This window comes from Camarhynchus parvulus, chromosome 15 (assembly GCF_901933205.1).
Source record: "Camarhynchus parvulus chromosome 15, STF_HiC, whole genome shotgun sequence".
Lineage (NCBI taxonomy): Eukaryota > Metazoa > Chordata > Aves > Passeriformes > Thraupidae > Camarhynchus > Camarhynchus parvulus.
This window is the reverse complement of record NC_044585.1, coordinates 11,566,441-11,594,431: the sequence shown is the minus strand read 5'-3', so window position 1 is coordinate 11,594,431 and position 27,991 is coordinate 11,566,441. Positions and strand designations below refer to the sequence as shown.

Genomic DNA, 27,991 nt, shown 5'->3' with positions numbered 1-27,991 from the left:
GGCCACGGCTGCGTTGTGCGTGTTGGACCTTGCTGGTGATGAACTGTTAAAGCAAAGGTGATAACTGTGATAACTGTGACTCTGGGCTGTGTGTGGTGAGGGTTACTCCAGGGGGATGTGCCTGTGCTGCCATGGTAAGTCGTGCAGAGCTGCTCAGGATCAGCACTTGAGACCAGATGGGTAATGCAGGATGTGGCTCAGTGCAGATCCCTCAAATGTGGCCCACAAAAGCAGGGATGAGTAAATCCCTCTGTAATGCTGAAAGGCAAGGACAGGTTGGTTCAGAACAGAACATTTATTACTTTGCATTAGAAATTCAGCTCTTCTGCAGCCCGCAGGGCAGCTCCCAGTCACTTATGACCCATTTCCCAGAGCTGAATGAGAAGTAAAAGGGATTTTTTATTCATTATTTTTCCCAAGACCTGTATAACTTCCTAACTAATACAGTGGAGAAGAACAGACTTTATTAATGGCTCAGCCTCTTCTTTGTTTCAGCTCAGGTATGAGATGAACACTGTGTCCTCATGGACCTCTGGTAACTCAGACCAAAAAAGGCTGAAAACTCAAAAAAAACCCCAAAAACCAACAAAAAAGCCAAAACAAAAACTAAAACCCATGCATATGAGGAAATTTTCAGCCCAAACTCTATTCCCAGAAGGTCTCAAAAATTTAGAGATACATTCCTGGCACGAGTTGTGAATTACTCACTCCATCATTAATTGTAAGGTTAATTATGCTCCTGGAGGCAGGTATGAGTTGTTGAAGGTCTGTGGGTGCTGCTCAGGGGCTGCTGTAACCTCCTGCCCTGTTTGAGGCAACACTCAGCAGCAGAACTACAATACCTTCTCTGACAAACGAGGTTTTCCTGCTCAAAGTGTGTCCAGGAGCCGACACCGCACTCCCCACGCACATCCTTTACTTGTCCTGACATCCTGCCAAGCACTGTTAAACAGGAATCTGCTTGGGAAGCCGCTCTTGGGGGAGAAGGTGTTTGTTTTGTGCTGCTTTCTCACCCACAGGGAGCTGCTGGGCTGGCACACAGGTGGTTCTTGGGGAGGTGTTTGTGCCAGGGCGATGCCCCGAGGCCGGCGTGTCCCACCGAGAGATCTTGTCCCGTGCTGCAGCAGGGTTGGGTCACACAACACTCACCTCTGCTTTCCCCATGCTGTCCCCCCTTGTGCAGCCTCTGCTTTGTGTAATTTATTCCTCCACGCAGCCATCAAAGCCTGTTCCTGAGGTCAGGGAGGAAGAGTCTTCCCTCAGCTCTGGGTGTGCCCCGAGCTCCGGCTCTGCCTTTGCTGCTCCTGCTCTCAGCCTGGTTGGTGTGGTGGGAACGTGGTGGCGCTGAGGGCTGGATGTGATCTGTGCTTATCCCCAGGGAGAGCTGGAGGAAGGTTGGAGGGGCACTGCAAAGCCACAGCTCCCTCCCAGGAGCCTCCCTAGGGGTGCAGCTCCCGTGGTACCGTGAGTTTGTGGAGGATGAAATCAGTGTGTGCCGTAATAATGAGTGATTTCTGCTTTTTTTATATTTTATTTTTCCTTTTAGAAACCAAACAACACCTTAATCATTGTAGGGGGTTTAGCCTTCTGTCCCACCTTGCCCTCCCTCACAAATCCCCTACCCAAAGCTCGTTCAGGAGGTGTAGGCAGCACAAACACACAGTCCCTGCCAAGGGAAGGAAGCTCCAAGGGCCACGGAGCCGGGCTGCAGGCTGCGCTCTTCGGATACCAGAGCTGGACATCAAGACAGGTATTCTGGAGAGCTCCACTCCTGCCAGCCTCCTCTCTCATTTGGTAGTCACAGAACTTCACCACAAATCTCTGCGCTTCACACTGAGGCACTTGCAGTTTCTGATTGCATCTTAACAAGCATTTCTGTCACTTTGCCCTGAAGATCCATCATAACACAGCTAACAACCTGGCAGGAGCAGGAATTCTTCTGGGCAGAGCTGAGGGGACAACGCTTCTGCCTCCACCGCTGTCTTCTGAGCATGGAAGAGTCAATCCTGTCTGCTTCCTGTACAGAATCTGAAATTACCCAAGCTGGGGACTTGCATGAGAAATGAAAGTTGGGACATGACCAGGAGCTGTCGATTTGGAAGGCAGGGAATCAGGAGTGGCTGCGAGGAGGTGCCTGTGAGCTCTGGAAAAGCCACATTGATCTGTCAAACCTTGCTCCTCCTTCCCATGGCTCTTCAGAAAAGCGGGGACTGTCAGGGTGAGGGTGGCCTGGCACTGGCACAGCCAGGGCTGGGCCAGGGGATGTGCTGAGTCCACATCCCTCTGCATTTGCTGTGGTGGGAGCTCTGTGCAGGTCTCTGGAAGGAGCTGGTGGATCCATCTTTTCAGTTCAGCATCTGTGCTCATCACCAGCCAGATTTCCCTTTGCAGAAGGGTGTGTTGGATTGTACCTTAAACCTGGCAGCTTTCCTGGAAGTCCTTAAAAAGGGAACATTGTCACAGAGACAAACCAAGCCTGAGGAAGCCCTTGTCAAAGCCCCAGCTTGCATCCTGCATGCAAACACAAACAAAATTCTTCTGCTGCTCTCTTGATCTCCATCTTTTGTTTCCTTGGCTGCTTCTCTGGGCTGGAGTGCACAGGCATTGAGGACTCTTTGGTGCTGGGAAAGCAGCCCATGGCTTTGGGGTCTGAGGCTTTGGACTGAGACCTGATTTCCAGGGATTGGGGCAGGATGTGTGTGTGGGCAGAGCTCAGGGCAGTTGAGGTGTGGGGGTGTCCCAGGGTGGCTCTCAGACACCTGCCTGTGAGTTGTTGGGCTCCCTGAGGGAGAAACTTGTCTGTTTTGTGTGTATCCCTGTCCCCCACTAAATCCCAGTGTATTTTTCAGTCCCCCATGCAATGAAGTCCCAATACTGCCAGGTACTTGTCTTGTCCACCACAGAGGCTGTGCCCCTGGCAAGGCTGGGCTGTGCATCTCGGTTGCCCAGGAGGGCAATAAGGATTTGTTGGGGACTCTCAGTCCCATCATCATGTGCCATATTTCCTGCCTTGTGGTGCCTTTTAGCATGCTGTGGATTCCCAGTCCTCTTTAGTGTGGCCAATACCTGGATGCAATTCCCTGGTGAAAGCTAAAGGAGTTGGAAGCAGGGCTGGAGAGGGGCAGAGCACACCCACCCACCCTTCCTTCCTCCCACAGCTCCAGGGAGATTTGTTGCTGTCTTTATGTTTTGGCTCATTGCACAGGAGCCTTGAGCCCCTTCCCTGGGGCCTGGACTAACAGCCAATTAACCTGCCCTCCAGTGCCTTCCTCTTTGCTTGAACAAGGGAGAGCTCATGCTGGTGGCCGTGTGTTCCTCCCTGGGTGTGAGCAAACCCCGAGCCTGGGCTCAGTTGTTCCCCAGAGCAGCAGGACCAGCCAGGGAGCAGCCTCCTGGCACACCTGGAGCGAGGAGCCAGAGCCCTGAGATGCCTTCTGTGAGCCCCCTTTGTCTGAAGGAGTGTTTTGCTTCTGTAGTTGCTGCCAAGTGGTGGGGAACCAAGCGGATCGACTACGCCCTGTACTGCCCCGACGCCCTGACGGCGTTCCCGACCGTGGCTCTGCCTCACCTCTTCCACGCCAGCTACTGGGAGTCCACGGACGTTGTCTCCTTCCTGCTCAGACAGGTACAGTCATCCCTCTCCCTCATCTCCCTTGGGCTGAAAAATGCTTAGGGCTCTGTTTTTCCAGTGCACCTTCCATGTTGATGCATAGAGGTGAAAAAATTCCCTTTGCCCCTGCAGATCCATTTTCTTCCCTTCTTTGTTTTCCTTACCTGTGGTGTTGGTGGAGCTGCACACATACAGACTCCATGGATGTGCTGTCACACCTGCTTGGTTTGGGGCTCTTTGGTTTTTGGGCTCTTATCATCAGAGCAGGTTTCAGATGGGCTCACTGGGGATCCATGGAGAGAGCCCAGGGCAGTTTCCTATCACATCCATAGTGGCAAAGGTCAGTGGCACTTGTTTCTTGAAGTGATCTCTGTGCCAGGTCAGATCTCAAGTCTGAAACTGAAACTTCTCAAAGGACAAATAAAACCAGCACCATATACAACAAAACTAAAGGGGAAGTTTTATATGAATTCAACATAAATTGATAGGCAGAATGCAGTTCTCCATTTTACCTTTCTGAGTTATTGTTTTCTCCTCTAGGAACTCATTGGGATTTGTTTCTCATTCCTGCAGCACAAAGCAGCTCTAGGGCCAGGAGAATGGGGATTGCTGGTGTCTGGAGTCTGACACCTCAGATTTTATCAACCTATATTTGGCCTAAAATTCAAATTTACTGTCTAAAATGTGTTTTTTCCCTAAAAGAAATATTTTCCCTTCAGTTCCTTGGGGATGAGGGGGAGTTATTTGCCTTAAAAAATATGAACTCCCCAGGGGATGACACTTAGAGCATGGAGCTGGAAAACAACAAAACTCAAAGCAACTCTGTGGTTTGTGTTGCCCACTTTGGCACAAGGTTTGCTTTGCATTAGCTCAGCTGTTAAATCCTCCCTGTTCTCCTCCAGCCTCCTCTGCTGCAGCTCTCAGTTATTTATGATTCTGTTGGCAAACTTTCTTTCAGTGTTATCTTCCAAATAGTGTGAGAGCCATAAACAGCAGCAGTGTCAGTGCTGGTGGCAGCTGAGCAGTGCTGATAATCCTTGAGACCCTTCTCTTCCCAGGCTGTGTCCAGGCTCTCTCCTGGCTGGATGGTCCCACACCCAGCCCAGCCTGACAGGGCAGGAAAGGAGAACTTTCATTGTGCACGAGGGGGAACAGTCATGACAGTCTCATACACAAAATCTTCCACTTGGGAAATAGCGAATTATTCAGGTTTCAGCCCAAACATGGGTCTGTAGCATTGTGGGGTGTTTCAAACCTTGTGGCTTGAGTACCTGGAGGAACCTCTCCATCCATTCTAAACCTGCTGGTGGCTGCCTGGGTGGTCTGGCACCCCCTTGCCCAGTGCCTGTCTCTCTTCACTCCTCTTTGCTCTGAGACCAGGGATTTTCTCATCTTTTGTCTTCCTGCTGTCCTTCACCAGCACCACACAACTGCTTCCCCTAATAAGGACTTGTTTCTAATGGCCTTTGAAAGTTACCTCTGGACAAAATGTAAAAAGAAGCTGTTGAATGGTTTTAGTCTCCAAAGATTAAATCTTGTTAAAACAAGCCCAGATAGAATTCAAAATACATTCCTGATTTAAATAATTTTCAGTAAAATTTGTTATTTTGTTTACATTGGATTTCCATGAGCTCCCGCCCCAGCAAGCTCATCCTCCCTGGGGTCCTTTTTCCGTTTCCCTGGATGAAAACCAGCTTCAGCTCTGCAAAGAGGGCTGGCCTGTGTCAGCCAAGCTCAGCTGGAGAGCTGCTGACCTTTCAGAACATGTTCAGGACCTTGTAAAAGAGCCCACATTTAGGAGGCCTCTTAATTTTTGGTCACCAAGGACTACTGGCAGTTTTGGAGTTCTGTGTGCAAGGTTATCTCCCAATTCTGCAGTGCTGTGAGTCTTTGAGGTGTCCCCCAGCCTTTGGGTGTTATTCCTCCTTTTCCATTCTAGAAGTAAGAACAACCTAGGTAGGAGTTAACCCTCCTTTCTCTGTGTTCCTGCCTCCCATCCCCATCCATGCCCTGGTGACAGGCTCCAGGAATTGGCTGCTTGGCAGTGACATCCCACCAGCACAAAGTCCTGGAGTTCTGTCAGCCAGGACAGACAGACAGCCTGGGCTCTGCCTCACGTGCAGCCAAGGCAGACCCCTGTGTGCCTCCACAGGGGTCAGATCAGTGAGAGGAGCAAAAGCCACGGGACAAGAGTTGGGAATTTCAGTAGGAATTGGAAATGAGCTGAAGGAACAGCATCTGCCAGCATGGGGCCAGTCAGAGCAGCTGCTGCTGGGTCTGTTGTGGAATGGGGAAGGTTTGTGTTCCCTTGCAGGCCGTGGGAAGGGACCAGGGAATCCCTGGAGGAAGGGCAGGTATCTCAGTGCAGAGCTGTGTTTGAGGCAGTTTTGTACCTCCTGACAATCCAAAAAACCTGCATCCCAGGCAGGAATAAGTCAGCACTGGCCACAGGCTTTGCCAGTGCAGAAAAGGCCATTTGTCCTTCAACCCTGCAAGGTGACAAACTCAGGGGCCTCTCTCCAGGCACTGCCCTTCCTCACTGCAGGCCCAGGAGATGCAGAACAGCCAGGCAGGAGGAGAGGGCTGATGCCTGGGGGGATTTGTCCTCCTGCAGGTGATGAGACACGAGAACTCGAGTGTTTTGGAGCTGGATGGGAAGGAGGTGTCTGTCTTCACCCCCTCCAAGCCCCGGGAGAAGTGGCTGCGCAAGAGGACGAACGTGAAGCTCCGGGTAAGGGGGGTTTGGGGCTGCACAAACTGTTCTGAGGGTGTGGCACAGACAGGGGGTTGTGTTGCATTGCTGGGCTGTTTTAATGGTTATATCCTACCTGGGTGCCTGTAAAAGAGCAACCCTAAAGATGTGTGTCAGCAAGGTCTCCTCTCAGCCTCGAGTCTGTAAAACACGGGAAGTATTGGCTGTGGGTCAGGGAACAAGTGAGAATGGAACATCTTTCAAAGTCCAATAATACCAGTTCTCAGCTCAGTTAATGACCTTTGCTCCCAGTAAAGTCTCCAGTTTCTGAGAGGGCAATTCTGTGCTAGAACTGAAACAATATCAGCAGATTTCTCTGGCAGCTGTGTGTATTTCCTCTTAATTCCAAAGTGTGAGAGTTAATAGAGAGTATCAGAATTGCACGTACAACCTGCCATGGAAATTGGCTCTTCAGCACTCCAATCCAGCCATCAGTTCAGGGCACAGAGCTTCACCTCTGCCACAGGTCAAATTCTTTCCCAGAGCTGAGGGTGGAATGGAGGGCGGGAATGGCACAGAGAAACCCATGCTCCAATTTGTCCAGTTATATTTGGCATTTCCCTGTGAGGTTATCCATTGCTGCAAACTGTTTATTTTTTTTTTTCCTCCTCCCCTCTTGTCTTGTGCAGAACGTCACAGCCAACCACAGGATCAACGACACCATTGCTAACGAGGATGGGCCCCAGACCTTGACTGGGAGGTTCATGTATGGTCCATTAGACATGGTCACCCTCACAGGAGAGAAGGTACCGTGTGTGCTGGGGGGTTGTCACCATGTGGTGACAATTGTGGGACAGAGTTAGCACCGGTCAGTGCTCCCTTGGTCCCTGCTGGGGTTTGCTGCACTTGTGTCCTGGCCAGGTTCTCCTGCTCAGACTTTTGGGTGCCTCGCACCAGGAACAGCATTTGTCACAGAGGTGTCACCACCGAGGCCAGATTTCATTGCAGCCCCTGATGTTTGGGTGCTGCCCAGCCCAGATCCATCAAGTGCAGAGGGTGGGAGCAGGACCAACCCCGCTGCCACCCACAGGGGCTCGGGTGGGATGTCCCTGTGCCCAGCCTGTCCTGCTGGGGGTGACACAGCCTTGCTGTCCCCAGGTGGACATCCACATCATGACCCAGCCACCGTCGGGGGAGTGGGTGTACTTTGACACGGAGATCAGCAACAGCAGTGGCAGGATTTCCTATGTGATCCCCGAGGAGCGGCGCCTGGGCATCGGCGTCTACCCCGTCAAGATGGTGGTCAGGTGAGGGGCTTGGGGCTTGCAGGAGGAGCAAAGAGGAATTGGATGGTTGTAGAACATGGTCCCTCCTGTTGCTGGGTGGGTTCAGAGCCTGGTTTGCCAGCAACAGAGGCAAAGCCATTTGTACTCTGCAGCTGTATGGGGAAAATGCACATTTTATTCCAGCTGCTGCATCACCACCAGCACGGGAATTGAGCTCCTGCTGCAGGAGCAGGTCTTCTGCACCACAGGGCCTCGTGGACATCTGCAAAACTGCACGACTGAGCATATTTTAAAGACTATAAACTTGTCCTTGAGGGACAGGACTTTGTACTCATGAAGATTCACAGCCCAGGGCTCCAGCTCAGTTCCACTGGTGGTGTTGGGCTCTGGGAGGGGAAGGAGGGGAGCATCTTGGTGGTGAACCCAGCAATGTTTTTCTGGGGGTAACTGTTGAGTCTCTGCTGCCAAGGAGTGCTAATCCATCCCCACTTGAACATGAGACCCTCACACAGTGCCTGTTCCTGCTCTAACCAAGGGTGGCATCACTGGTGGAGCCTTTGGGCCAGATGTGGGAGCTGCTTTGGGCTCGTGGTGCTCTGCAGGTCCTGGTGATGCCCTGTGGATATTTTGATGCCTCTAAACACCTGCATCCCTTCCCTCAGGGGTGACCACACGTTTGCTGACAGCTACATCACGGTGCTGCCCAAGGGGACGGAGTTTGTGGTGTTCAGCATCGACGGCTCCTTCGCAGCCAGCGTCTCCATCATGGGCAGCGACCCCAAGGTCCGCGCCGGGGCCGTGGACGTTGTAAGGTCAGGGCAGGGCCTGGGGTGGTCGATCTGACACCAGCCCTGCTCTGCAATCCATTGACTCGTGCCTTTCCTTCCAGGCACTGGCAAGACCTCGGCTACCTCATTATCTACGTCACGGGCCGCCCTGACATGCAGAAGCAGAGGGTGGTGGCGTGGTTAGCACAGCACAACTTCCCCCACGGGATCGTGTCCTTCTGCGACGGGCTGGTTCACGACCCGCTGCGGCACAAGGCCAACTTCCTGAAATCCCTCATCACTGATGTAAGCCTGCCTCTGCTGAAATGGGATCGTGGCACGGGTTTAGATTGCTCCTTGTCCAACCACCACTGTCAGCACCGGTCTCTTGGCAGCAATGTGACCTGCAGTGGAAGACTAATCTGTTCATTTTATTCTCATTCTTTTATTGCTCTACAAAAGTGTCTATGCTGTTAAATTGTGTTGCCTCTGCCCTGCACTGCTCCATTTCATCACTGCTCCTCAAACCCTTTATGGAACAGAGGCAATAGAGCCTCCCTTCCCCCCACACATGCACTTTTTTTCACCTGCTTGGTGGCTTTTTGGCTGCCTGTGGTGGGGACAGCAGGGCTGAGAGGGGATGGAGCTGCTGCAGAAATGGCTTTGCTGGGAGACTCCACAGAGATCTTCCAGGTGTTTGACCCTTGGGAGGTCCTGATATTGCTCAGCCCAGAGCCTCAGGGAAGCTCCAGATAGAACAAAGTTTTTTGTGTCTGCCAGGTGAAGGAGCTGCCAGTGTCCCAAGTACTTGCTCTGCCTTGATTAGCAGGAAAAGCCTGTCCTTAACTTTCTTAGGCTCCCTTCTTGGCCTGAGTGTCAGTGGAGGGAGCAGCTGGCTCTCAGTTGCTCTCTGGTCCTCCACGAGTTTTGGACCAGGGTCAGAAATTCTTTTTCCATCTCCCTGACCTGTGGTTCTGGGCTCAAAGCTGGCCAGTGTGTGGTGGCACCAATGTCCACACCTCCCTTGCCAGCCCCTGCTCCAGCCCACTACAGGAGGGGTTGTCCAGGAGCTGCTCTCTGCCTGGAGTAGAGGCAGAGGTATCCCTGAGAAGCAGCACGTTTTGCTGCCTGTCCCTTCTCCCTCTGCCCAGCAGGTAACAGCAGCTTGGCTGTGGAGGGGAACGTTCCTGGCTAATGATTCCTGCACAGGTTTGCAGCTCCTCTCCCCCAGTGACAGCAGGGAAGTGTGCAGCATCCTTGCCCCCTGCAGACCTCAAGGGAAGGCTGTGGGTCAGCAAGTGGAGATCTGCTCTTGTATTGCTGTCACTCCTCTTGTCACGGCCTGTAAACATCCCCAGCTCTGTTAATTAGCACTTCCCCGGGTGGTTCATTATCCAGCTGGGAACTTGCATTAGTTCCAGTGACCTGAGATTCCCACAAATGCTATTGGAAAACCCACAGCCCAGCCTGCTGAGCAGTGTGGGGTGCCTGTGTGTTCTGAGCCTGTGCTGCTCTCTGTCCCCCCAGCTGCACATGAGGATCCACGCAGCGTATGGATCCACCAAGGACATCTCCGTGTACAGCTCCATCAGCCTCCCGCCCACGCACATCTACATCGTCGGCCGACCCACCAAGAAGCTGCAGAGCCAGTGCCAGGTAGGAGCCAGCTTGGCTGGGCCCTGGAGCTGCTGCTCCCCTGGGAGGGAGGTGGGAATTTGGTCATCACAGATCTGGTGACTGAGCAGGGCAGGAGCTCTGTCCCAGGTAGCAGGGCCTCATAAAGGGTCTGAGTGGTTCCAGGGCAGATACGGGGTTTGGTCCTTCTGCAGCAGCTGGGGGTCATGGGTGGAGGCTGAATTGAGTGGATTTTCTGGTTGTGGTTAGAATGAGGCCTAATCGGGGTAGTGTAGGAGTTTGGGAAGGAGTGGGAAGTTGTTGGATTTCTCATGTATTTGTGGCAGAGGCCAGTCATGCTATGCAGAGGATAAGTCCGACGTCTCCAATTCGGTTGTAAAGTACAGTTTGAAGGGTGGCAGTGTTGGCTTCTGCCCGACTGTGTCATCAGCTGATTCCTAGGAAGGATATGATTCCGACTCCTTCTCAGCCAATGAATAGGACAAATAGGTTGTTGGTGATGATTAGGATGAGTATAGCGATTAGGAAGAATAGTAGGTAGGTGAAAAAGTTTGTAATGTAGGGGTCTGAGGCCATATATCATGTTGCAAATTGTAGGATAGATCATGATACAAATAGTGCAATGGGGAAGAAGGTAAGGGAGTAGAAGTCTATTTTTAGGCTGATGGAGATTTTGAAGTTTATCATGAACTTTCATTCCCAGAAGGAGGTGAGGCTTTCTGTTCCAGAGTGGATGTAGATTGTTACTGGGATTAGGCTGATTAAGAAGGAAGTTTTGACTTCCCAGAGAACCTGGCAGAGTGAACACCTCTGGCTGCCAGTGGCTCTCAGGGAAGCATGTCCCACCCCCTAACACCCGCCCTCACCCCGCAGTTCATCACCGAGGGCTACGCGGCCCACCTGGCCCAGCTGGAGTACAACCACCGCGCGCGCCCCGCCAAGAACACCACGCGCATGGCGCTGCGCAAGGGCAGCTTCGGGCTGCCCAGCCAGGCCGAGTTCCTGCGCAAGAGGAACCACCTGCTGCGCACCATCTCCTCCCAGCCCGCCAGCCACCGGCCCGAGCGCACCCAGAGCCAGTCGGACAGCGACAAGGACAGGGACAGGGAGCGCAGCCAGCGCAGCATGAGCATCGCCACGGGCTGCTGGGGCCGCAGCGCCACGGCCCGGCTGGAGTCCGGCCTCCTGGGGCAGAAGTAGCCAGGCCGGAGCCAGGATTGTCAGCTGCAGCCACCGCAGGAGAAAATAAAAGCAAAGAGGGACGAGGCCGGTGTTTCGGGCTGGAAGGGTAAATATGGTGCTACTCTAATACCACGGTGTTCTGGGAAGAGACGGGATGTTTCCCACACGGAACATGCAGGCCTTGCAGCGGGAGCGTGAGCCCGAGGAGCAGCTGGAAATCGGGGGGGAAGTCTCCAGGTCAGGACGGCGCTCTCTCCTGCCTCCTCCTCTCATCCAGGGTCAGTGACTGTAAATAGGTGCCTCCTCGCCTTGTTAGCCATCACACGGTGACCGAGTGCTGTCCTCAGAGCCACAGAACAGGGCACGAGGCTGGGGGAGCTTGTTCTGGGCTGTCCCGGGAGTCAGGTGGGGGCTCTGGGGTTGGGTGACGCCGCTCCCCCGGCCCCAGCGAGGGATTTGCCGTGGGCTGTGCCAGGCAGAGCCACCGAGAGCTTTCCCTGGACAGAGAGCTCCACGTGCAGCCACTTTCTCGAGGAGCTGGTGCAGTGCAAAGCTGAAGCTGCATCGAGGCCGATGGCAGAGGCAGAATGTCGGCAGATTCGTGCCCAAGACAGCGGGGTCATTATTGTTATTACTGTTATTTTTTAAACAGATCTTTTAGAAGCCGATGGAATTTAATGTGGTGACCTATTAAAAGAGGAATACAAGCTATTTTGTTTGAGCTGTTACAAACCTCAGACACTTAATTGCTGTTAAAGTCTCCAAATAGTCTCGCTTTGTATTATTTCCAGCAAGTAACCACCATATATTTGGAAGCAGCTGAAGGCACTCAGCAGCTGGATTGCATTGCAGTTCTTCTCATCCAAATGCAGGGTCTGACTCTCTCAACGTCCACCTCTGAGAGCTTTTTTCTTCCCAGGTTCTCTCCAAGTTCAGTAGCAGCTTTCATGGGAACTAGACTCGCTTCTTTTACCTATAGTTACTGAACTGTAAAACCTCATTGTTTTTTGCACTGATGATTTTTAGAATGGAAACCTGTTACCATCTCATGTAGCTACACCAGTGTTTGTAGTGCATGACAATGAAATATTGCTAAGCCAGGGTGTGTGTGGATATCTATACATATATACACACACACATATATATATGTATATATTTAAAAAAAAACCAATCTGTGCAGAAGTTTTTCCAGCAGTAAGGAGACTGTAAGGAAGTGTGCCAACAATGTCAGGCAACCTTAAGAAAAGGCCATATCTTAATTTTTCTGGCGTGTTCCTTAGTGGATGTGCCTGAGGCCCTGGGTTTGTGCTGCTGGAGCGAGCTGGTGGGCGCGTGGCAGAGAGCTGGCACCCCAGTGACACCCAGACAGGGACAGAGAACAGTGCCTGGAGCCAGGGCTTGCCAAAAAGCCCCTCAGTCCTGTCCCTCCTGGGGGCAGCAGAGGTTCCCTCCTTGCACACACCTCCTGGGGCGGAGGGGCATCCACACAGGGGTTCCACGGTGCCCATTCACAGACTCCAGCTGGCCTCTTCACGTGGAGATTTTCTAGTCCTACCAAGCTCCCTGACTGTGTGTAACCCTGCTTTCCCCACCACACTCTCCTGTCTTTATATCACTTTCTACTTACGAGGATCTTATTTATACCAGAGAATTTTTTAGACTGGCTGCTTCATTTTGTTACCAGTTTCAATAAGCACGGTGCAGGACGGCCGCACTGAGATACACAGCACTGTGAACGCTGCTCTGCTCGCTGCCTCTGGGCCACGGTGGACAAATCCAACTCATCCAACTCCTGTGTTCGTGGTGTGGAGGGTCCAGGCCGAGGCAGAGCAGGGACAGTGTGGAGCTGCCGCTGGCATCAGAGCCCCTGGAGCGCTCAGACCTGACTGCAAAACGTTTAACCACTTCTCTTTGGTAATTATCCGAGTACAGAATGTACCTGATGACTTTTTGTTACCAGAAACTGACTTCCCTTTCTGCTGACTCAGCTTGGCTCTCTCTAAATGTACATCCAGAGCTTTTACTGGGTTTGAAAACAATGAGAATTTGTCCCAGCTTTTTGGTAGCCAAATGTTCTATCAAACAGATGCCATCTGAGTAGGAAGCCAAGCCACAATCCATCCTGTGAAGTCACCAAACCACATCACTAAATAGTTTCTGCAAATTTGGACATGGCCTTTGCAAAATTTACCTTTCCTCAAAGTCCAGAACTGAGACATGACGTGTACATTTTCCAGTTGATAAGATGTTCACATTTTCTTATGTGTAGATAGTGTAAAACAGAGGCGAATGTAAATGTTCAACATAAAAAGTGGATATATAAAATTGAAAGTTATTTATTTATGTAGAGGGAAAAAAATGTCTGGAGGGACTGGAACCTTCAGGGTTTATTAATATTTTAAAAATGTAGCTTTTTGTTTCAGGCATTATGTACAAAGCAATTATTTTATGGACCAAGTTTAATGTAACTGTCAATGAATGCAGAAGTGCAATATGATACTCACCCTCTCCATCACTTCATATTTTAAACAGCTCCTAGCCTGACAATCACAGCACCTCTGTCCTCATCCTTTGTTGAGCTTCTTGAACCTTGCCCGGGTCCTTCCCCTGGCCCCCATCCGTTGCCATTGTACGGATCCAACACGGAGAAGCAGTTGTAGAGCAGGACCTTTATTGCTGCAATAATTCCCTGGGAGGTGGGTGGAGTTACCAGGAAATAATGCCACTAAGTTTTTCCTCACCAACTCAGTCCATCCCCGTCTCCATTGCTCAATCCTCAGCCGCCCCCATCTGGCACTCATCCCTCTGAAGCAGAGCTCCACACTCACAGAACAATAGCAATAGTTTCACTCTGTGTTTATAACCTGTTTGTCCCGAGCTGTTTTGGAGAGCAGTGCATGTGACCCGATGCCTTTCCACGTGGATGGAAGAGGATCCGTTTGGACGTGGTGAGGGAAAGATGAATGTATATTCCATCCTTACTAAAGGGGCACTGTCGGGGTAAAGACCTAATTTATCCTTGTTAGGAGTAACTTGTTTGCTTTGAAAGGAGAGAATGGGAAGTTTCTTGTCCTCCTCCCTGGGCTGTTGTCTGGGCAGCCCTCGGTGACAGCCCACGTCCTGTTCTGCACATCAGCACAACACAGCCTCAGGCTTTGGGGTTGCTTTTCTGTTTCCATGGGAATCAAACTCCACTGTGGAGCTCAGATTTTTTATGAAAAGCAGCTTTTTATATTACTGCACCCTTAGGCCGGACTTTCTACCTGACGCTGTCCCCTTAAAGTCTTTTAAAAAACCAGAGAGAGGAGCCCGTGCATTCCCTCCGAGTCGTTTTCCTGGGTTTGCTCAGATCACTCAGTCAGATGAGGCGAAATCCTAATACCAAAAACCGTTTACAGTGTCGGGGGCACGAGCCCAGAGCAGGAATCAGCCAAAGGGTCACCACCACCCTCCCAGCAGCCGCCGTGCTTGCTGTAGCAGCCCCTTCTTCAGGTATCGCCACTGTTTGCTGCATTTCCTATTAGTTCTAGAAGCCTTACGGTCCCCTCCCTCTGCCTGTTGATACCCTCGACTGTCAATTTTATATTCCAACGATGTTAGTTATATTTTATTTATAAAAAATTGCTCTAGGGGTACCAGCTGTGCGTGGGGAAGCAGCGGGGGATGCCCGAGGGCGCCGGGGCCGCCCCGCGTGTGCCGTGCCCATGACTCGCGTGTGTGTGGCAAACCTTGTGTACAACTTCCTTCTCCTCCTTGCTGTTAGTGCATCGTTCCAATGCCTGGTGTGCTTCGTGTACAGTACCATTGTGAGTTACACAGATTAAAGAAACGGGAAGGCTTTTCTCTGTCTCCTTTTTTTGGGGTGGGGGAATACTCCAGGAACAGACAAGTCATCAGATGTGAGCAGGTGTCAGTTTAATGGGGTTACAGCCATGAACAGAATGAGGAAAACCTCTGTGGAGATCAGTCCTGCAGGACCCATTTGTCCTTTAACCCATTTGTCCTTTTCTTTTTTACAGTTTGCAGATTTATGGACTTCCCAGCAAGGGAAAAGGCTGCTGTGTTTGCTTCAGAGCAGCCCTGGGCCCTGAGCAGCCCAGAGCCCCAGCGCTGCCCAGGGCCTGTGCTGTGGGGAAGGGACACGAGTTGCATGCAGGAGCAGAGAGCAAGGCAAAGCCACCACTGCACACAGCACACCTGCCCAGAGGGCAGTGCAGTGTGCCAGGTCAGTGCTCCCCTACCCGAGGAGGTGAAGCTGCAGGAAGGCTGGGAGAAGCCCTGGGGCACAGTGCAGGGTGGCACTCAGGGCTCAGAGGAGCTGCAGCCTGAGCAGAGCCACAGCCACTCCTCTCTGAGCAGGCTCAGTGAGTGCAAAGGGCCTGTGAGCCAGATCCAGCAGGGAAAGGGCCATGGGCAGCCCCTGAGGGGAAGAAGTGGCAGCCAGCTGTGTGTTCTGTGGCCCTGGTACACCCTGTCCTGGCCACAGCATTGGCTCCTGCCCCCCAAAGCCCAGAGCACCCTGAGGTGCTCAGCACCCTCGAGCCTGTCCCCTGGGTGCTGCTGAGCTCCTCCAGCATCCAGAGGGGCACTGGGGCAAATGGCTCAGGTGCATTACAGCCACACTGGCCCGAGGTGGGACAGGGAGGGGAGAAGCTGTTTACTGGGAGAGGAGCCACTAAAGTCGCTCTCCTTCCCAGTCAGTAACTTACAGAGCAGCTGGAAAGGGCCCCTGGGGAACACCTTGACACGGTGCTGTCTGCGTGGTCCAGAGGCAGAGGCTCCCCCCGGGCTGGCAGGGGCACAGGACGGGCTCCAGGGCTGGCTGGGGCCTGCCCTCACTGCAGCATCCCCGTCCTCACCTGGAAGGCCAGCCCATCCCCACGGGTGGCTTGCTGCAAGGGACACACAGCACTCACAGCACTCCCTGCCCAGGCCTGCAGGACCAGGAGCACCACCCCGGGGGCCCTGGCAGTGCTGCAGGGCTCAGCTCATCCCCAGGGTGGAAACACAACCCCTCTGGGTGTAGCAGCTCCCTGCCTGTGCCCAGCCCCCGTGCAGCTCGTGCTGGTGCCCAGTTCCCCCTACCTTGTTAATCTCCTTGTGTCTCTCCTTGCTGACAATTTCTTCCAGGACTTCCCCGTCCCCCTTAATGAGCCTGCAAGACAAGCACAGGCCCAGGAGCCCTGAGGGTACTGGCCAATTCCTGCAGCTGCAAAGGTGCTGACCTGCTGTGCCCCAGCTCCCCAGACTAGGAGCAGGAGCTGGGCTGATGCACCTCCAGGCAAGGCCAGTGCTGACCCACCCCTGACACTGCATTTTGTGACTTTGTTTTTGTGTCAAGCTTAAAGCACAGCAGCTTTGCCATTGCCCCCGTGGGATTAATGTCACCACACTGCAGCAAGGACAGGAGTGCTCCCCTGAGAGCTGAGGGCAGCTGGCTCTGCCCCAGGCGGTGGGCACTGCCTGCTGTGTGCAGTCAGTCACACTGGCACAGCAAAACACTCTTAATGAAAGCATCCCCTGCCACCCTACAATCCACAGTGCCTCAATCCATGCAAAACCTCTTTGTTTTTTCATAGAATTCAGGTGTGGTCCTGGCTGCCCCAGGAATCTGCAAAGCCATTCAGGAACAGGAGCCAGTTTGGGCCTGAAATGCAGCCAGGCTGGGGAATATCTTGCTGAGCAAATTCCAAGCAGTGTTGGAGGCGGCTCACACCTCCAGACATGAACAGAAATTTAATTGTCTTCATTATGTGCCTTACAGGGAGGCGACCTTTGTTCCACACCTCCCTGAGCCCTGCAGGCTGCCTTCTATTTTAAGACTGGACTTGTCATACCCAATTCTCTTCAGCATGACGTTTTCTGCTTGCTGAGAAGATGCAGTTTATTAAAAACTGGGTCATTTCTATTTGGCAGCTAAATGAACTTGGGTTTGATCACTGTCTGTAACCCCACAGGGCACATGCTCCTCACTCCCACCTGGGTGTTACCAGGGCCCAGGGCTTTGGAGATGAAAGGTGAGTGGATGCAGCAATGGGATACTGGGACACAGCCCAGAGTGCCTTGTGTGCACACAATTCAGTGGTTTGGTGTCACTGTGTCACTTTCTGGGTAAGTCACACCAGGCCTGATGAGGGGGGACCTGTGAGGGGCTCAGGCCTGTGCTGCTGAAGGGGGCTCAGGTGTGGTGCTGCAGTGCCATGGACAGGCATCCCCCAGGCCCCCAGCCCACCCAGCATGGATGGGAATGGAGACCCCATCTCCCTGTTCCCCAGGGCCATACCTGGTTCTCCCTGTCTCGGGATCCAGCACTCTCCTGATGACGCTCTGCCGCGCGTCCCACTCCTCCTTCGTCATTGGCTTCATGGCCTGGATCCGGGACTTCTGCTCGTCTGTCAGAGCTGCATGCAGTGCTCAGTCAGGGCACAGCACCAGGGCTGCAGCCCATGGACAACATTCCACACCTGATTCCCAGCAGTGCTCAGGGTGTGGTGACAAACCTCCCAAAGAAAGGGACATTTCACATCCCAAAGCCAGGACCAGCCTTGCCAGGATTTACTGCTGACTGCTCCCTTCCATTTGGCCTCTTTGTTCCCCACTCCCATCTATAAACCACATCCTAACACTTTACAAACCAATCTCTGAGTGTGGCTCAAAGGGGAGTACCATACACAGGAGGGGGGAGAGCGTGGGGCTCCTCCCTGTACCCAGCCCTGCTTCCCTCAGACACCCCAGATGGAAAGGGCCCAGCACAGGCTCCAGCAGGAGGGAAAGAGCTTCATTACCTGGCCCAGAGTCCACCACTGACTCCTTCTGCCACTGCTCCAGTGAGGGGCCAGGCACCTCTTCTCCCTTGGCTTTCTCCTCCTTAGCCTTCTCCTTTGCCTTCTTCTTTGATTTCTTCTTTATTTTTTTCTTCTTCTTCTTCCTCTTCTTTTTGTCTTTCTGTTTCACTCGCTTTTTTTTGCTGTCTTGACTCTTCTTCACTTTGGAGTCACTGTCACTGGAGTCATCAGAAGAGGAGCTGGAGGAAGATGAGGAAGAACTGGTGGATGAAGATGTCCCAGAAGAAGAGGTACTGGCCTTCCTCTTCTTTTTGTCCTTTCCTTCCTTCTTCTTTTCTGCAATTCACAAGAAGAGGGTGAGTGGAGCAGCCCTGGCCCTGCTGCAGCAGAGATGTTTTTTATCCCACTCCCAGCCTGGATTCTTTCCTGCCTGGAATTCCCCTCTGTGCCCACGTTAACCCAGGATGCTCTGTGGTACCAGGGCAGTGCATGGAGGGGCTGAGAGCTCTGAACTTGTCAGAATGAGACCAAAGTGGGCACAAAGTGCAGGACAAGGTGACAGACACCAACTAAAACCAGGGACTCTCTTCTCGCCCTGGGCCCTCTCTGTGCACCTGCCCTGGGACATGTGGTGAAAGCAAAGGCTCAGGGGCCTTCCCCACCTTCCCTGGCTGCTGCCAAGCTGGAGCTGTGTCCATGAGAGCCAGAGATCCTCTTCCTCGATGGAGAGCTGCTGCCTTGCTGTGAGTCCTTGCTGCTCTTCCTCCTTTTCTTCTCCTTCCTCTCCTGCCTGCTCCGGGAGTTGCTCCTGCTCCGCGAGCGCTTCCTCGAGCGGCCGTGGGCCATGGCAGCTCCTGGGGAAAGGGGGAAAGGGAGGGCTCACATCAGAGCCACGGGGGCCCAACCCTGCCAGCAGCCCCAAATCCTTCAGTCTGAGCCAGCAGCCCTGGCAAACCTGCTCCAGGTGAACTCCCTCCCTGCTCACACCCTGCTGATGTCCCACCATGGCCTCAGGGAATTCCACCAACCCCCAACACTGAGCCTGGGCAGGGAGCTGGCACAGGGACAGCCCTCAGCTGCCTCAGACCAGTGTCCCCGGGCAGGTTTTCTACCAGGAAAACCTTCCAGCAGGTTCTCCCTGTGCTCCTGCTGTTTGTCCCTGGAGGATCAGGCTGAGCCCGCTGGGGCAGGCACAGAGCAGGGCTGTGCTCGTGGTCACCCCATGGTCACCCCATGGTCACCCCATGGTCACCCCATGGCACCAGGAGCCAGCAGAAGCTGCACCACAGATGGACACAGGCAAGGGCTGATGGACACTGCAGCCACAGTCAGCAGAACAAAACATCCTCCCTGAGTCACTTACCCCGTTACTTAAAATGCTGTGAGCAGGCACAAGCCAAGGGCAAGGATGAATTTTTAATATTCCAATTTACTCCTAGAAAACAGATGATGCACTGAGCTGCTACCCCTGTCCATCAGCCCCGGGGATGCCGGCGGCCCCAGGCCAGTGTGATCCATGCTCTCATTAATTTAAAAACCAAACTGGCACCGTGGGCAGAGCAGGAGCTGGAAACACTTTCTCACAGCCACCTTCCAACCAGCACATTTAATGAATTGTTTGTTTACCACCTCAACATTCCCAGGCAGCAATTTGGATTTGCTCCCGAGCAAATCAGACCTTTGATTGATTTCCATAGGGAAATTTCAATCAGGAAAAAACTCCAGAACCAATGAGAGCCATTATGGGCACGCAGGGAAGGATGAGAGGATGAGAGTCCTCCATGCACACACAGCCAGCAGCTGCCCCTTGCACGGGGCCTTGCTGGGGCAGAGTTTGGGACTCGGATCTTTCCCTTTTGGCTGTGGCAGCAGCAAAAACTCACTGTTATACATCCACAGCAGCAGGATCATGGGTCTGGAGCTGGGCTCAGACAGCAGCATCCCAGGCCGGCTGTGCCCCAAGCCGGGCTCTCACCTGCACCGTGACACCGGGCAGGGCCCACAGCGACTCCTCCGGCGCACCCAGCCCTGCCCAGGCCCGGCCCCGGCGCTGCTCTGCCCCGGGCGGCTGGAGGGGCTGTGCCTGCCCTCACCCCGGCACGGGGAGCCTGCAAAACGCGAGGTGCGCTGGCCCTTTAAGAGTTCAGCACGAGGGGCGCTGGCCCTTTAAGAAGCCGTGCAAGGTGCGCTGGCCCTTTAAGAGCTCAACACAAGGTGTGCTGGCCCTTTAAGAGCTCCGCACAAGGTGTGCTGCCCCTTTAAGAGTTCAGCACAAGGTGTGCTGGCCCTTTAAGAGCTCCGCACAAGGTGCTCTGTCCCTTTAAGAGCTCAGCGGGCGCGTTCTGCGCGCGCGGCTCCAGGCGCGGCCCCTTTAAGTGCGCAGCTCTTTATCAGCCCCCCCGGCTCTGGGGCCGCCGCAGCTCTCGGGCCTGTGCCCCCCCCGGCCCGCCCTTCTCCGGTGTCCTCAGCCGGCCCCGCCGCAGGTAAGAGGAACGGGAGGAGTGGGGACTCACCGGGCCGGGTCCCGCCGCCCCGAGCGGGGCTCCCGCCGCCGGGGCCGTGCCGGCCGCCTCCCGCCTCCGTCCGCCGCGCGCGGGGCCGGGCGGCAGCCGGGCCGCGCTCTTTGGTTCCGGGGGCCGCCTCGCCCGGGCCGCAGCTCCGTTTTTGGGGTGGATTCGAGCAGATCGGGAGCGCTCGCGTTCGCCAGTGAACGAGGTAAAGGCTTCGAGACTGCGTTTCTTGGTAGCGACTCCTCGCTCAGATACAACCGCCGGTTTCCTTCCCCCGGTGTAATTTTAATGAGCTTTGCTAATGAGCAGCTCATCAGCGCCCTGTGCTGAAATCCAGCGGGGCCGCGGGGAGAGCTCAGTGAGCACCTTTTGTGTGAGCTGCTCACAGTTCGGCCCTCCACAATTACCGATGTGACTGCCCTTGTGCTCTAATTAGTGCACTGAACACATCCATGGGAAAGCCCCTCGTGCATTCAGCAGCATCTATCGAATATCGAGTTAATATTCCACAGAGGAATCAGACGATATTTGGCTTTTTTAGTTTGTTCAGGAGATGGAAGAGTCACAAGCTTTCAGCCAGCTGGAAGGAAGGAGGGGAAAGCCTCAACCCTTCCAATCCATCAGCTCCTGGGGGATCTCGGTGCCAAATTCAGCAGCCCCAGGCCTCGTCTGCTGCTGCACCCAGCTTGGCAGAGTTATTTTATATTTTCACTGGCTCATGTAACTAAAGTAAAGTTAAATGTGCATCTCATCCTCCTCTGGGAACTTCTGCTGTGCTGCAGGGGGCTCCCAGAGCTCTGCCTCTGCTTAATAAGGTTCACAAAACCTTTGAAAGGGAAGTTTGTGCTCCCAAGGAGCCTTGGGAGATCTCTCAGCCCCCTGGGGGATCAGTGCTGCTCCTGGGGGATTGTTCTGAGCCGGGGTTAGACAAACATGCAGTGATGGCAACTCCCAGCAGCTCACTAGGAACACCTGGATCTCATTCCTGCGCAGATCCTCCCTGCCCACTCAGCAGCACAAAGAGACAGGAGGCCCTGGCAGAGGACAGGAGCCCTAAGAACAGCCCAGAATTGGTTTATTGTCCCATTCTGCCCCATTTCCAGAGGGACCTGGGCTGCTGCTGCTGGCAGAGAGGCCAAGGAGCTTTGGCTGCTTTCCTGGTGCACTTGGGAATATTGAGAGAGCTCCTGCAGGGAATCAGAGCTGGGGTTTCTGTGCTTGCAGAGTCCCCCAGCCCCAGCCTGAGCCCCCAGGAGCCGAGTTCCAGCTGGAATCCTGGCAGGGCCGGCTTTGCATCCCTTCCCAAGGTCAGAGCTGCTCCTTGTGCAGCCTGGGAGGTCAGGGAGGAGCTTTGCGCAGCTCGGCGCGGGCAATTCCCCCGTGCTAGCCCAGGGCACAGACACTGACGGTCTGGGGCTGCTCCTCCCCCTCCGTGAAGCCGTCCCCGAAGCCCTCGGCCTCCACCAGCTCGGGTTTCCTGCGGCACATGGGGCACAGGCGGTTGCGGATGGCCGATGATCTCATCCACACGATGAGGTTCCAGCGCTCCCCCGAGGCGATGGGCAGCGCCCCGTGCACCTGCCCCCCTCGGTGCAGCAGCCCCCGGCCCCACACGTGCTCCACCTCGATGTACTGGGGCACCGGGCTGGGATCCTGCAAAGGCAGGGGATTTGTGTCACAAAAGCCCTCAAGTGGTTGAAATTTGTCACCTCTTGCCCACAGCACCCAGGGAGCAGCACCATGGAGAGGGCAAACGCTCATTCCCAGGGCCAAGTTCAGAGGGAACGAGAGAGATTCAAGCAAAAAAAAAACCTGTGTGAGAGCTTCTACCCTTCTCTTACCCTAAAAACAGGTGCTAGAGATGTAGGTTGAAGTCACATCTGAAATAAATCTCTCCCTCAGCACCTCCCTGCTCACAGATGTGGAAAGGGGATGGTCTGCCTCACTCATTTCTACTGTGAAGCTGCATCTGCCCTCTCTTTAAAATACTGAATATTGAGATTGGATATGGGAATATTGCAGCAAAAGAGGCTCGTGTATAACCAAGCCATGGGGAAGGGACAGAGCAGGTCTGGCTGTCAGAAGTGAATTGTTTTGTAGGACACGGTGGATGCCTGGCAGCTGAGGGGTGAGTGGGACGTGCTCAGTACCTGGTTGAACTCCCCGAAGTACAAATTTCCCTCTGTGAATTCTTTTCCCAGGGAAACGTTCAAGGTGACCTCGGCGTTGTCGTAGTGGGAGCTCAGGTCCAGGTCCTCGTGCAGGGCGTACTTGACCACGAAGGCTCTGTGGCTGTCCAGGCAGGCCCCGCCCAGCTCCGGGTACAGCAGCGCCGTCAGCGGCCGCAGCCGCTCCCGCAGCGGCGTCACCAAACGCTCGTCCATGCCCAGCTCGTTCAGCAGAACCTGCGCCGGGACAGCGGGGGGAGCAGCTCAGCAGCCTCCTCAGAGCTCTGCCCTCCTCCTGCCTCAGCTCCAGGACGCTGGAGCAAAGGGGAAAGGAAGGAGGATCAAAGTGGAGAGAGATGGGGGGGAAACAGAGAGTAATAAGATTAAAAGGTGAGTGTTCTTTAAAAACTCTCCTTGATTTAAATTTGGAGGAAGAGAAGCACAGGGGATGAGTCCTACCCCGTAGTTGTTCATGGTGTTGGGCCTGCCCTTAGGCATGTCTGACTGCTCAAAGTTCTCCAGCTCCTCCAGCAAGGCCTGGCAGAACTGCTCTGTGAACACTGGGAGCCGATAGATCCTCTTGTCTGTCAGGACAGGGACAGAGTTTGCTGGGGAGGTTCCCAGTGCTCCTGTGCAGCTGCTGTGAGCTGCTGGCAGGGAGAGCACAGCACCCACGGGCTCCCCTTGTGCTGGGACCATTCCCTGGGGTGTATTTGTTGTTTTTCATGCTGGTCCCCCATTTCCAGGGCTGTGCCTGGAACTGGTTCCCTGGATAAATCCAGGAGCTCTGCACACAGACATTGCTGTCCTGTGCCTTGAGGAAAGGAGGCAGCTCTGCCTCTTCCCCTCTGCATCTTGGCAGCTTTTCTGGTAGGCAGGGAGCTTCACTGGAAGCCCAGCTCTCCTTTTCAAAGACTGAAATCTAGACTGAAGCTGTTTCAGCCCAGACTGACCCATAGGAACTGTCTGCAATGGGAAAGCACCCAGGGAGGAAAGCCAAGCTCCCAGTGCTCCCTCAGCAGGCTCCTGGTGAGGTGTGGAACACCCAAAACCCCAGCCCTGCTGCAGCTGGAGCCTCTGGTGAGACATCAGCAGGATGGGAAAGCAGAAAACAGCCTCAGATCCAGAGCTGCTGCCTCTCCAGAGCCCCTCCTCAGGCGGGAGTGACATCCTGTGTGCCTCAGCTGTGTCACAGCAGAGCTGCTCCAGACAGGGCCTGGGAACAGCTCTCACCAGGGAGCTCTCTGTGACCAGGTGTTGTTTTCTTTACCTGAGAAGGACTCGAGGTAGCTCAGGAGGCCCTGGAGATCAGCACCTGGAGATGTGCAGAACCTCTCGATTTCCAGAAACTCTGGGGCCAGGAAGGAATCCTGGTGTCAAGGGAAAGGTGGGAAAAGCACACAGAAACACAATCAGCCCAGAGAGGGAAATGGGCTCCCAGGGAAATCCCAGTCCCTGGGGAGCAAGGCTGAGTCACACCTGGGTGATTGCACAGCAGGAAATGCAGAATGGCACTGCTGCTTTACCTGCTGGGGCAGGGCAGCTGCTGCTTGCTTTAGTTCATGGCTTTTTTTGGGAGTAACTGGCCAGATTTATCACAGACATGAGAGGAAAGAGCCTTTCCTGGCTGGAACACCAGGAATCTTGCCTTGAGAGCACGCTGTGCTGTTGTGTTTTTAAGGTTTTAAATCCAGTTTTCATATGCTACACCTGTGTTTTAATCCAGTGCAGCTTTAGCAGTGTGCAGTCCCGAGGAGAGGGGGAAACAAACTGCAAAAATAAAACTCTCAGGTGATTTCTTTTCTGGGTGCAAAAGGGATTCCAAACCTCCTGTGTACCTGCAGAGTGTACAGCTCTGGGTGTTTTGGTTTGTAGCACTTGGAGATGATGGCTCTGCGTTCCACTGACTGATGGGGTAACTGCTTCCTCCTCTGCACTTCTGCCTCAATCTGCAAGTGAACAACAGAGCACACGGTCAGACATCAGCAGGGCTGAGGGAAACAGCTCCAGCAGTCTGCTCCTTGTTTTAAACCAGTTATTTTTGTTTGGGGGCACCTCTGGGACACAGAGTGTTTGGCTTAAAAAGTGAGTGAGGACTTTTCTGTGGAAGTGTCAAGTGGAGCTGTGAGCTCTCAGCCTTTCAGGCATTCTGACACCTCCAAAATCTGGTTTTTGTTCTGACAATAGAGGCATTGTCCAAAATAAAGACATTTGCTGGGAGTGAGACAAGTGCTGTCATGCAGGGATTACTGCTAAGAGCGGTGGAGACAGGCTAAGCTGCCCTGTCAGAGCAAACAGCTGATCCAGGCAGCTCCTCCCGTTTATTTCCCCCTCACCAGATTCATTTGTAGCAGCCCTCAGTGAGGAGAGAGTGAGCAGCCATTCCCCAAGCAGCTCCTGTGCTCATTCCCTTTCCCTCAGTGCCAGGCCCTGAAGGTCTTGGGAACCCAGCAGACAAATCCCACAGATTTCTCAGCTTCCTTCCTCTTCCCCTCCCTCCCAGCCCCAAGGTCACAGGGCAGGGATCTGTCACCCAGCACTGCCTAGAAAATCAGAACTGAGTTCTAAGTGGGAAATTTGGACTGGAATTGCTGCTGGGCAGGCAGAGCTGTGCCCTCCCCAGCCAGGGACAGCCACTGTCATCTCCTTCCTGCCAGCACTGAGTGACTCCTACTGGTTTGTGTAATTTCTAAGTCTCCTTTATGATGTTTATATTGGTACAGCAAACCTTGTATGAAGGTCTGAGCAGATCTGCAGAGAGCCCAGGAGATTAAAAAGTGCTTAGGACTGAGGTGATTATAAATTACAGCAAAGTTAGGATTTTGTTTTATAAATTCTGGATCACATTGCTCGTTGTGCTCCATTGATTCTGCCTGAGGAAATCCTGTGCTGTTCTACTCATAAATTCTCTGCTGTATGAATCATAATTATCCAGTTAATAAAGCTTTAATTACAGTATGATTTACAGCCATCATCATTCTGCCAAGAATTCCTAAAAGAACCTGTCTGTCCCCTTAGTGTCAGGTGACACTGGAGCCGGTGAGGGACTGATCCCTGTCCCTGACCTGGAAAGAAGCAGAAATTCCGTGATAAAGGGTGAATTTCTGCAGGATCCCATCTCGGGGCTGCCTTTAAAAATGGGGACAAGGAAAGACAAACGAGGGCACTGGCATCGAGCGGAGTAAATCCACGGAGGGAGCGGCTGGGATGTGTTGACTGACAGGATTTAATTGCGGGGTGGCGGCTGAATAAACTCCGCGCTGATGGCGCCCGCGGGGAATTCTTCCCTGGGGACTCCGCCCGGCCCCGGGCTGCATCGGGACGCGGTGCAGGAGCCGAGGGGCTCCAGCGAGGCCCGAACTCCCTCAGGGACCGACCCCGGTGTGGGGAAACGCCCGGTGCTGAGGGGATCCCGGGGCTCCCCATCCCCTCCCCGGGACCCGGAGCTGCTGGAGAGAGCCCGGAGGGGCAGCGGGATGGGCAGAGGGATGGAGCAGCTCTGCTGGCAGGAAAGGCCCGGGATGGAGCAGCTCCTCTGCTGGCAGGAAAGGCTGGCAGGGCTGGGGTGCTCACCTGGGCAGGAGCAGCTTTGGGCTGAGCTCAGGGTGGCCCTGCAGGGCCCGACAAAAAACCATGGAGAGTGACGATTCACAAGGGCTGGAGTGACAGGACACAGGGAATGGCTTCACACTGACAAGGACAGGCATTTCGTGGAGAAATTCCCCCCGTGAGGGAGGTGAGGCCCTGGCACAGGTGCCCAGAGCAGCTGTGGCTGCCCCTGGATCCCTGGCAGTGCCCAACAGGCTGGAGCACCCTGGGACAGTGGGAAATGTCCCTGCCATGGCCAGGATGAGTTTCAACGTCCCTCCGCACCCAGCCCATGCTGGTGCCCCGAGCCCCCGGTGGCCGTGAGGGGCTCCCGCCGCTCACCTCCCTCAGCACCTCCCTGAACTGCTCCTCGCTCCGGCAGCCGCGCTCCCGCAGCGCCTGCAACACACGGGCCCGTCACCGCCGCGGCCGCCGGCGCGGCCCGCTGCCCCCGGCCCGCCGCCCCCCGCGCTACCCGGCCGTGGTCCCGGCGGAGCTGCGGCTCGTCCCGGTACCGCACGTGGAGCCCGAACCGCCCCACGAAGATGTTGTCGGTGAAGAAGCAGGCGCACCCGCGGAACGGCCGGCCCGCGGACATGTTTCCTGCCGGAGAACGCGTCTCGGTCCTGCCCTCAAAGGGCTCCGCTTCCGTCCGAGGGAGGGCGCATCGGCAAATTCCCAACCGGGGTGAAAACGGAAAGCGGCGGAATCGCCCGTTCTCCCCGGTTTTACGCTCGGGGTTTTTGTCATCTCCGTGACGCCACGGCGGCCTGGTCCCGCAGCGCGGCCGCTGCCCCGCAGCCCTCGGGGCCGGGCCGGGCCCGCTCGGAGCGGCAGCGGCCGCCGAAGGTTCTTTGCAGACGCTCCCTGAGCTGCCCCGGCGGGGGCGCGCGCGGGCGGCGGGGGCGCGCTCCGGGGGCGCGCGCGGCGGGCTGAGCGCGGCCCCGGCCCGGCCCGGCCCGGCCCGGCCATGGACGCGGCGCTGCCCGAGGCCGAGCGGGAGGTGGTGGTGGCGGCCGAGCCCTGCGGCCACGGCAGCAAGTTCGAGGACATCTACCGGCTGCTGGCCGAGGGCTGCTTCCCGCCCAGCTTCTGCTCCATCAAGAGGAAGAACCTCAAGCGCTACGCCCAGAAGTTCGTCGTGGACGGTGGGGACCGGGGGGCGGCGCGGAGGTGTCGGGCTGCCCTGGGCCTGCCCCGGGGGGAGGCGGGCGGGTGCCGGCCCCGCACACCGGGGCGATGGATGTGCCGGAGGCTCGGCGTGCGGAGGGGATGCGGCTCTGGGCAGCGCCATCGCGGCCGCCGCTCCCCGGGCCCGGCACCGCCTCACGGGCACCGAGCGGGGTCGCGTCAGCCCGGGCGGCACCGGCGCTCCACGGCTGCCCCGTGGCTTTGTGGTAGCGGAGGATTTCACACAGTCCTGGGTGCAGGAAAGCTCCGTGGGCGTGCGTAGGGGTGATTCCAGCTTAGCAGCTCGTCCAGGGGCAGCAGGAGCTCCCCAGGCAGCGCAGCCCCCGGAGCTGTGTCCCCGCTGCGTTTCCCGCTGTGCAAAATGAGCCTTTTCTGGCAGCTGTGGGAGGGCTGCGGACAAACCTCTGGCATCCGCAGGCGGCTGCCTCTACTACGTGGGACCCAAGAAGGAGGAGAAGCGCGAGGTGATCGTGGACCCCGAGCGGAGGCGCCAGGTCTTCCTGGAAAGCCATTTCACCGAAATCGGGAACCACCTGGGCCAGAAAAAGACCGTGCACCGCATCCAGAGCCGGTACTA

At 54.9% G+C, this 27,991-nt stretch overlaps 3 protein-coding genes and 1 long non-coding RNA gene across 10 annotated transcripts in view; 2 read left to right on the top strand and 2 right to left on the bottom strand.

Annotated features, from left to right (window-relative positions):
• PITPNM2 (phosphatidylinositol transfer protein membrane associated 2) overlaps positions 1-15,011 on the top strand; it is a 125,643-nt gene extending 110,632 nt beyond the window's left edge. For all 3 annotated transcript variants that reach the window (XM_030958868.1, XM_030958866.1, XM_030958865.1), the window contains 8 exons: positions 3,477-3,625; positions 6,225-6,341; positions 6,992-7,108; positions 7,461-7,609; positions 8,251-8,400; positions 8,478-8,661; positions 9,883-10,011; positions 10,864-15,011. In XM_030958868.1, the coding sequence (XP_030814728.1) occupies positions 3,477-3,625; positions 6,225-6,341; positions 6,992-7,108; positions 7,461-7,609; positions 8,251-8,400; positions 8,478-8,661; positions 9,883-10,011; positions 10,864-11,190 (1,322 nt within the window). In that variant the 3' untranslated portion in view covers positions 11,191-15,011. The remainder of the gene's footprint in view (positions 1-3,476; positions 3,626-6,224; positions 6,342-6,991; positions 7,109-7,460; positions 7,610-8,250; positions 8,401-8,477; positions 8,662-9,882; positions 10,012-10,863) is intronic.
• A 43-nt stretch (positions 15,012-15,054) lies between these two features.
• On the bottom strand, positions 15,055-20,521 carry ARL6IP4 (ADP ribosylation factor like GTPase 6 interacting protein 4). The gene is made up of 6 exons (XM_030958869.1): positions 20,471-20,521; positions 18,620-18,811; positions 17,958-18,293; positions 17,456-17,573; positions 16,258-16,327; positions 15,055-16,064 (listed from the first exon to the last, which is right to left on the bottom strand). Exons 2-6 carry the CDS (start codon positions 18,801-18,803, stop codon positions 16,008-16,010), a joined length of 765 nt encoding a protein of 254 aa, XP_030814729.1. The 5' UTR covers positions 18,804-18,811; positions 20,471-20,521; the 3' UTR covers positions 15,055-16,007.
• Positions 20,522-20,596: 75 nt separating this feature from the next.
• Positions 20,597-24,724, top strand: LOC115909681. Its single transcript, XR_004061157.1, has 3 exons — positions 20,597-20,672; positions 22,669-23,025; positions 24,511-24,724. It is a non-coding gene; the product is annotated as an uncharacterized LOC115909681 (long non-coding RNA).
• Positions 21,505-26,868, bottom strand: OGFOD2 (2-oxoglutarate and iron dependent oxygenase domain containing 2). Of its 5 annotated transcripts, none has more exons than XM_030959182.1 (6): positions 26,699-26,855; positions 24,474-24,584; positions 23,906-24,005; positions 23,095-23,219; positions 22,618-22,872; positions 21,505-22,120 (listed from the first exon to the last, which is right to left on the bottom strand). In XM_030959182.1, the coding sequence occupies exons 1-6, from the start codon at positions 26,819-26,821 to the stop codon at positions 21,851-21,853; spliced, it is 984 nt and encodes a 327-aa protein (XP_030815042.1). In that variant the 5' UTR covers positions 26,822-26,855; the 3' UTR covers positions 21,505-21,850. The 5 variants fall into 5 exon arrangements, with proteins under 5 accessions (XP_030815042.1, XP_030815044.1, XP_030815045.1 ...); XM_030959184.1 differs by lacking the exon at positions 26,699-26,855 and adding an exon at positions 26,566-26,665 and having other exon boundaries at positions 24,162-24,584; XM_030959185.1 differs by having other exon boundaries at positions 23,906-24,584; positions 26,796-26,868.
• Between the last annotated feature and the right edge of the window lie 1,123 nt (positions 26,869-27,991).

Excerpts from the sequence above, each read along its gene's own strand:
- ARL6IP4 (XM_030958869.1), bottom strand. The coding sequence starts at position 18,803 with ATGGCCCACGGCCGCTCGAGGAAGCGCTCGCGGAGCAGGAGCAACTCC. Across the intron at positions 17,574-17,957 it reads AGTGGTGGACTCTGGGCCAG|CTCTGACAGACGAGCAGAAG; the intron begins GTAATGAAGCTC and ends CACTGCATGCAG. Across the intron at positions 16,328-17,455 it reads CCCGAGACAGGGAGAACCAG|GCTCATTAAGGGGGACGGGG; the intron begins GTATGGCCCTGG and ends CTTGTCTTGCAG.
- OGFOD2 (XM_030959182.1), bottom strand. The coding sequence starts at position 26,821 with ATGTCCGCGGGCCGGCCGTTCCGCGGGTGCGCCTGCTTCTTCACCGAC. Across the intron at positions 22,873-23,094 it reads ACACCATGAACAACTACGGG|GTTCTGCTGAACGAGCTGGG; the intron begins GTAGGACTCATC and ends GTCCCGGCGCAG. Across the intron at positions 22,121-22,617 it reads ACTTCGGGGAGTTCAACCAG|GATCCCAGCCCGGTGCCCCA; the intron begins GTACTGAGCACG and ends CTGCCTTTGCAG.